This window comes from Electrona antarctica, assembly GCF_951216825.1.
Source record: "Electrona antarctica genome assembly, chromosome: 14".
Lineage (NCBI taxonomy): Eukaryota > Metazoa > Chordata > Actinopteri > Myctophiformes > Myctophidae > Electrona > Electrona antarctica.
In genome coordinates, this window is record NC_136795.1 from 32,423,451 (window position 1) to 32,431,911 (window position 8,461).

At 45.2% G+C, this 8,461-nt stretch overlaps 1 protein-coding gene across 1 annotated transcript in view; it reads left to right on the forward strand.

Annotated features, from left to right (window-relative positions):
- Positions 1 to 7,870, forward strand: part of LOC306937708 (inactive phospholipase C-like protein 2) — a 227,789-nt gene extending 219,919 nt beyond the window's left edge. The window contains exon 6 of the mRNA XM_079521615.1: positions 6,161 to 7,870. Within this exon, the coding sequence (XP_079377741.1) occupies positions 6,161 to 6,649 (489 nt within the window). The 3' untranslated portion in view covers positions 6,650 to 7,870. The remainder of the gene's footprint in view (positions 1 to 6,160) is intronic.
- Positions 7,871 to 8,461: the final 591 nt, after the last annotated feature.

Below are 8,461 nucleotides of genomic sequence, written 5' to 3' on the forward strand. Positions count from 1 at the left end.
TTCAGTTTTTGTCACTCCCACTACCTTAGGGAGCCATGCTCTCCGTAGATTGAACAGTCTATTCCAGTGGTTTTCAACCCTTTTCATATCAAGGCCCATTATTTCTTCGGCATTTGAGCCACGGACCACCATTTTAATGAGATTTAGCCTCTCAGACCCTAAACGTAGAATATTTTGTTATCGTTGGATACACAATTTCACAATTCCATGCTATTTTGATGCGTTACCATTAGGAGAGATAACAGGCAAACATTGACCAAAATAACAATTCTTCTACGACGTTCTCTAATCGTGTAGACTTCGTGATGCAGAGATTTAGCAATAATTTAACTCTTGGGAGTGTAAAATAAAACCAAATTAATTTTACGCTCTCAAGACTCGCTCTCCATTTGCTTACCAACTCTCCATCATTCAGCTGGGGACCACCTGGAACCCCCTCAAGGACCACTGGTGGTCCCCAGACCACTAGTTGAAAACCACTGGTCTATTCTGTTCTACAGTGTCAGACTCCTGTTGCGGTGTGCATAAAGTGCTCGCTTTCTTTGCCTGCTATTTTACTACCGAATGCTCTGACATGCATCAAGTAGGCCACTTGATCACATCGGAAGTGTCAAATAATGGTTAGTTCAAACCGCATCATACCGACAACATGCCTCCGTCATTCTGTCAAGCTGCCTGTCGTTAATGTGCTCTTACAGTGTCGACATGCAATTAATGTTAGTTGTACACAGGTGACAGCAATAATGATCATGGTGTTGTATAATTTAATGGCAGCGCAGCGCCAACTCCCCATGCGTTAATGTCTCGTCAATGGAAAAAGGGGAATATATAAGAATCTGCACCCATCAGCTACAGAGACTACAGAGACCTATAACGGTTTTGTTGTTCTTAATGTCTCGTCAACCATCGCATAGTAGTCTTTACCTGTGAATTAACCACTGTCCTTAATTCACTGACGGTGAAAGAGGACTTCAATGAGTTTGTTTAACGTATCTTCTTGTCTCTGAACTTGAGCCTGACTTTTTGGGGAGTTAGACTGGATGCGAGGGCACCCCCGATGCAAAATAAACAATGAATGGTAAATGAGGGAATATGACGTTTGACCATAAAACTTGATGTTCTTATTAGCTGCTGGATCAAGTTACTTGGCTTTAACGGCATGGTCTTTGCGGTGCAGCCGAATATAACAATTTTGACATTTACAATGTGAACAACATGACTTGATGCAAGTAAGTTTCACTTTATATCTGCCAGTGCATTTAGTTAGTAAAATAGCAGGTGAAGCAGGCAGAACAATGCACATACACCACCATAATGATTGTGCCCGGGCCTACATAGCGGTCCGGGCACCTATAGGCTGGTAATCCAGCCTGACAGCGTGTCGCGGGTTCGAGTCCCGATCCCGACAACCTTTGCTACGTGTCTTACCCCCCATCTCTCTCCCCGTGTCCTGTCAACCTACTGTACATCTATCAATAAAGGCAAAAAGCCTCAAGAAATTGAGACAGCAGGAATTTGACCCCCCAGTATTAGGATGTATTAGGATGTTGATATTCATTCATCAGCCAACACTCCCTACTCACAGGTAGTACCCCCCCCCCCCCCCCAGATAGGATGTAGGCAACACTCCCCACTGACATTGCTGTATTGTTGTATTGTGCTTTCTGCTTTGGCAATGTAAACATATGTTTTCTCATGCCAATAAAGCCCTTTGAATTGAATTGACAGGTAGTACCCCCCGCCCCCCAGAGAGGACGTATAGGGCCTTAGTCCTACTCCTCCTCCCAGCCAACACTCCCCACTGACAGGTCTTTTCCTTTGTATTTTAAGACGAAGATTTTCGGCATGCTCTGTTGTATTTCAGATTGGTCCGTTGTAGAGAGACAAGAAAACAAGGGCAGAGAGAGAGAGAGATGAGACATGCAGTGCAAAACAGGGATTGGATTTGAACCCAAAGCCTCGCACTTACTGTACAAGCTCAACATGTGGTTTGTGCATGCACTAACGGAGCCACCAGGCATCCCTGGTGCTCCATGTTCATGTCGGCATCGCCTCGCCTCCCCTATGAAAGCAATTAGCACAGAGTGCAGAATCTCCCTTGGTAGGGAAGAGTGTTGTTTGAGATCATGCATGTTACTAAAAATGTGCATATAAGGAACATGGCTTTACATCTCTGTCATGTCATGTATGTACAGTACTGTGCTTTGACTACGCAATGTTAATTCCACTCTGAGAGGGAAGAAATGGACCGGGAATTAAAACATTGTGCTGTGTATAGCACCAAAAACAGCATGCGAGGCAGCCAGATTATTATCTTAATTAAGATTCAGCACACTCTGTAGCATTGGGGGAATTAAATGCTTAAATGCTGCAACAGTTGGACACACACATCTAATCCCTGTCTTTTAGCGTTTCATCCACCCTCTTTCTAACCACCCATTCACTTCCTAAACAAACACACACACTAATATCCATACTGATTTGATCCCTAAACCCACCCACCCCTCCTCCACTCTCTTTGTCCATCCCCCTAATTGATTTAGAGGGATGGGCAGATTGGGCACACAAACTCCTCGTCCTCTGTCTTAATCTGTGTATGACGCTGAACATTTGGTGAGAGCCTGTCGAGACAACTCCCCCTAGCAGACTGTGTGTGTGTGTGTGTGTGTGTGTGTGTGTGTGTGTGTGTGTGTGTGTGTGTGTGTGTGTGTGTGTGTGTGTGTGTGTGTGTGTGTGTGTGTGTGTGTGTGTGTGTGTGTGTGTGTGTGTGTGTGTGTGTGTCTGCGTGCGCGCGCGTCCATCTTATCTTCCTTTGACAGCTGAGCTCAGAGCTCAGAAGTATTTTGTTAATTTCAAATGTGGATGCCTCGAGTCGAATTAGCTCGCGAGACAGTGACAAAAGGAGATCCTTAACTACTGGTATCCAACAGAAAATATTGTATTCTTTTAATATAATAATGTATACATAAACACATAAACAAATCAGGAAAAAAATACCTCATTGTCAGGAGTAGATTCCATTCTGTGTCGAACTCCCAACCACTTTAGTTTCTGGTAAGCATTGTTCCGCTTGCGTTGTGAATCACACAGTTCTGAGCATTATTCACTGGACCCTGAGAATGAGGACTGTATTCTAGAGACATGGGCTAGGTGTATTCCCCTCTAATCCCACCCAGTGTTCTCTCTCTCTTTGTCTGGGACTCGCCCTAAACATGAGTTCGATCAATGATGAGAGCTCTAATGTTCATGGATTCTGTGTGTGGGTGAAAGGTCAAATGAAGACGCATGGGCATGGATCTCTGCTCGCTCTGGACTGGCTCCTGCTCCAATATCCCCGTCAATGCCCCCCGTGTTCATTTAACTCTGAAGAGAGTAAAGTAGGGGCCATCTTTACGTTCTTACTTCTTAGTGATAAATGAACACCGAGGACTGTACTATAAACCTTAAGCCTTGGTTATGCTTATTTGTTTGTGGGTGTCGTGTACCAAAGATAACGGATCTCCAACTCGCATCGCGTTGTGCTGCACATCGTGAGCTTGTAGGTGGCCTATTTTCAGTGCACGACACCGGCATGATAGCTAACGAATGAATGCTGAAGGTTGGTAGACTGGCACATCTCTCTTTAAATCATACTGTTTTTTAATAATAATTTATTAATAAAGCAGCATGGGCTGATTACCTTTATGATAATATGATGAATTCTGTAGGTGCGTAGACTGGCACATTTAAAGTGTATTTAATTTAAGCAGCATGGGCTGGATTTGACAAACAATCAAAAGAAAAGGAAGTGGTTTTAATGAGGATATTTAGCTATGGGATTTGCTGTCAGCCCTGGCCAACACTGTCCCTCTGTGGGTGGACGTGTGCCAACTGCGCGAGTGGGAACGCACAAGAATCCCAGGCCACAGTGATTTGGTTCCTGGTACCACATGACATGACAGTGCTCCTGCTGGCTTAGATTTGGGGCTGATGAGTCATATCTTACATAATTGTCTTTTCCGACAAATGACTTATTCATGGTTTCGTGTGGCATGCTCAGTAGCTGTTAACGTACAAGGCCACTTGCAATGCTTCACCTGCGAGTGCCGTCGCAAACATTCTGTGCTGGGCAGTACCCTCATCATGTGTTGTGGTTTCCTTGGCAGCCATTGATTTTTTCCCCGCAAAATAAATTATTTTTTATTGTCTGGTATGTTTGCAAGGAATGTGCAAGGAATGTATCTCTTTGAGGTTGGTGAGCCTCACTGAGCAACATAGGCAGATGGATAAATATTAAATATTTCACAATTGTGTATCTCTTGCCGGAAGGTAGCTTTTGGAAGAGGTGGCATCTCGTGTGAGAGGTGCTGGAGCAGCACAGGTCTATGGATCCACAGATGTTCAATCACTTAACTCCTCTTCACATTTAGTCTTCAGTCTGCTGGATGATGGATTTCAGTGGTAGTGGAAGGGAGACATGCATCATAACGGATGAGTTGATGAATTCAATACATGATGGAAACAGTGTACAGGGTTTGATGAGGTCAGATCAACATATGGAATGTCAGAACAGGTCATCTCCGTATATGGAGATCTAAGGGTGGCAGCGGGGGCAGTGTCTTGAGTGTACAGGGTTTGACGAGGGCCAAGGTAGGGCCGGGCCTTAATTTTCAGGCCTGTTTGGCCCGTCTAGAGTTTGAATGGACAGGAATCAGTCAAAAGGGAGACATCGAAGAGGATGGACGGGTGGGGAAGAATCAACATATGGAATGTCAGAACATGTCAGCTCCATATATGGAGATCTAAAGGTTTGAGGTCAGATGTAGAGTTGCTGGCCGGCTACATATATACAGATCTAGGTGACTATCCAGTCTTTTCCATGTATGGCTATCCAGGGTTTGATGAGGTCAGTGTCGTGAACTCCATATATGGAGATGGCCAGTATGGAGCGTGTCACGAGGCGTGACGGACTGACAGCCATATATGGTGGTGTGACGTGTCACGAGGCGTGAGGGACCGACAGCCATATATGGTGGCGTGACGACTGACAGACTGACATGTTTTGCGGGTTTTCATAGTAATCTGTGAACTATGGTCGCAATAAACATGTTTCAGCTTATTTTTATTTGAGAAACAGGCGTACAGCAGTACTTGCCCCACAGTCCACACCAATTCTCCCATTCCTGTCTCTACTTCCACCCCCCACCGCCTGTTTACATTTCTGACTAATAAAGTATTCAATTAATCAATCAATCAATCAAAAAGACTGTTGCTTGCTATTGCTTGTGAAGACTATTTGAGTCGAATGGTAGTGAGAAGGAAGTGAAGAAAAAGAAGACATTCAGAGAAAGTTGTTGTGAAATTGTAGAAAACATGTCATCTAGAATGACCGGTTTGCATTATGGAAGATGGCAAAGAGGAATGACAATGACAAAAATTAAGCACTTTTCACAGAGAAATAACTGCCACGTGTTGGTTGGTCACATTTACAGTTCATAATAATGGGTAACAGTGAGGACAATAATGGCATGGCTGGCCAGCTCGGTTGCTCCAACCGCCCGCTACCTCAGTGAGGAAGGCAGCCGTGGAAACTGTCCAGAGTGACTTTACGGCCCCATAAAGTAGGATGCCTTCCCTGACCACTTCCTCTCCATATGGCTGGACTGCATCTGGTCTGTCCTCTAATGAAGAGCAGAAACATAGTGTAAGATTATCACCGCATGAGATCTCTATTTAGCAGCTGACACACACAACAGACTGTCAAACTACCACAAGGCTCACTCTGAACCGAAAGGTTTTATTGAGCAGCTCTCTGCTGCCCTCTTCTGACACATGTACGTCATTGCATTGAGAATATAAAACTGTTGGATCACCTCAGTGGTTCCCAAACTTTTTAGCCTGTGGGCCGTGACCCAAAAGATACATTTTATGTCTCTCTGGGACCCAAGCTAGTGAAAATAGCAGATCTTCAAGATCACAGCGGTGAGCTTGTAGATCTAATTAATGGAATTTCTCAGATGTTTCTTTTATTTCGACATGAAAAACAATGATGATGATGCAGCACTTTGCAGCTTCTCTTACTCTCTGGCCATCAGTCGCTCACTTCAACTCCTCCATTCCTCTGTCTGTAGCTGTCTGTGTCTATCTCTTTCTTACTCTTTTTTTCTCGTCCCTCTCTCAGGGCCAGGCAGACCTGCTGAAACATGCCAAGAGCGAGGCATTGGACACCCTGCGTCAGATCCACTGTGCAGCTCAGTCCTGTGGCCTCAGTAAGAACGGAGCAGCATCCCCACAGCTACAGCACCAGCCTCCTCCTCCTCCGCCACCTCCTCCCCCTCCTCCTTACCAGCAACAGCCACAGCAGAACCAGCTACCATCTCAGCCTCAAGTCCAGGTCCAGACCCAGGCTCACATCCAGGCCCTGGCCCATCCACAGCAGCCGCCCCTGCAGCACTCCCAGCCTCAGTCACAACCTCAAACATTACCTCAGGCATACCCTCATGTCCAGCCCCAGCCAGTTCCCCCACTGGCTCAAGCCGTCCCTCAGCCTGCGGCTTTCCTGCAGACCCAGCAGTTCCATCAGCAGGCCCATGAGCAGCACAAGGCTGCAGGTCCCCAGGATAGCATTCCTGAGGAGCTGGTCGGTAACCATCCTGTTGGATCCTGCTGACCCGCAGCCTGTACCCACAGAGAGCCCCACCCGCTGAGAGACAGAGAGAGGCAGAGGAAGGAAGAAGAGGAGAGGGAGAAGGCAAGCATGGCTGAAAGGGCAAGGCAGATCGAGGAAGTAAGGGAGAGAGTAAAGGAGATGATGGCCACAAAGGCAGCAAGGAGAGTTAGGAGCGAGACGCGTGTCTGAGGGCGATGTTTTTTGTTGCGTCTGTGGCAAGAGCATGGCGACCGAAGCAGAGAAGAGAAAAGACTGACCTCGCAATCCCCTCACAAGCAATTCTAGAGCACTGGACCTTACAGACTGCAATGCCTTGTAGCTTGAAAAGGGAGGTAACTCCTAGTAGGCTCTGGTCTCTTCTCCCTTCTCTGGGCTTTGGCTCTCTCTCGACGGGTTTGTCCGTGACGTTGGACAGCCAGTCAGTGAGTCTCTAGTGTCTCTTGTCTCTCTCTGGGTGGTTACACAAAGTCCACAATGCACTGTAGCTCTGTGGGTACAGGTTTTACTGCACATTGACATTTCATACGTAGATGTTTGCCAACGTTCCCCAGAACTCCTTGCCACGTTGGCATCAAGCTTTTGTTTCTTTGTGCTCACCCTTCATTTTCTGCCTTTTCCATGTGAGATGCATAACGTTACACTTTTCTCTATGTCTCCACAGAGGCGGTCATTTTTAAGTGCACACAATGTAGAGGAGACTGACACAACTTAGGTATCTAACTATCTATCTGTGTAACCATCGTAGATGACCATTTCAGTACAAATTGTGGAGAACACACGCAACACAACCTGCAACTCGGTCAACCTTGCACATCCTCACACAGTATCATTCCATAGGATTTGAGTTAATCTTAATGGTGATTTAAACTTAGTTGCATGTCGTGTCACACATCGAACATCTATAAGCTCACAACAACACATCGCTGAGCGACACACTGTGAGCTTGTAGAATGGCAATTTTTGTCGGTACGCAACCAAGTATAAATCAAGGCTTATATTCTTCACTCCTGGACTCTGCCCGTAGAGTTTCTTAATTTCCTTCCCTGTGTGTGTGTGTGTGTGTGTGTGTGTGTGTGTGTGTGTGTGTGTGTGTGTGTGTGTGTGTGTGTGTGTGTGTGTGTGTGTGTGTGTGTAATGTTGAGTTGAGTCAGTATTTTGGTCCCCAGGGTGGAGCTAGTCCACGCTGAGTGGCAGAGTGATACCAGCTAGGCATGTAACGATATATCGTATATCGATATATATCGATATTATCGATTTATTAAAAATTAATATCGATTTTCCAAAAAAAAAAGAAAAGGGTTTTTAGGGGGGGGGGGGGGGGCTAGTGTGTGATATGAAATGTGAGCTGTAATCATATTCCATCATATTCACGTGCTATTGGAGAGAAATGAGACAGACTCCATGCAGTCACTTTCAGTAGTAGAGGCCTGCAGAGGGGAGCTGTATGTGTCTGTGACACAGGTGATGGTCGTTATTGATGCTCATTAATACATCAAGGAAGGCAATTATGTTTCTGCACTGTCAAATAGGTCTACATCTATCCTAAGATGCCATCAAAGAAAAGAAGAAATGTTAACTCGAGCTAGGTTTAAACATGAAAGCATGTTTACAGTAATTGTTGCACAGAAATTAAGTAATTTTACATGAAAAGTAATGCTACTTTTGCAATGTAGTTAAATAAAAAATGTGAAAAAAGCTTGGGGGGGAGATAAATCATTGGAAAATAATTGTGTTGAAAATATCGTGAAAAATCGTATCGTGAACCTCATATCGTGATACGTATCGTATCGTGAGTTGAGTGTATCGTTACAT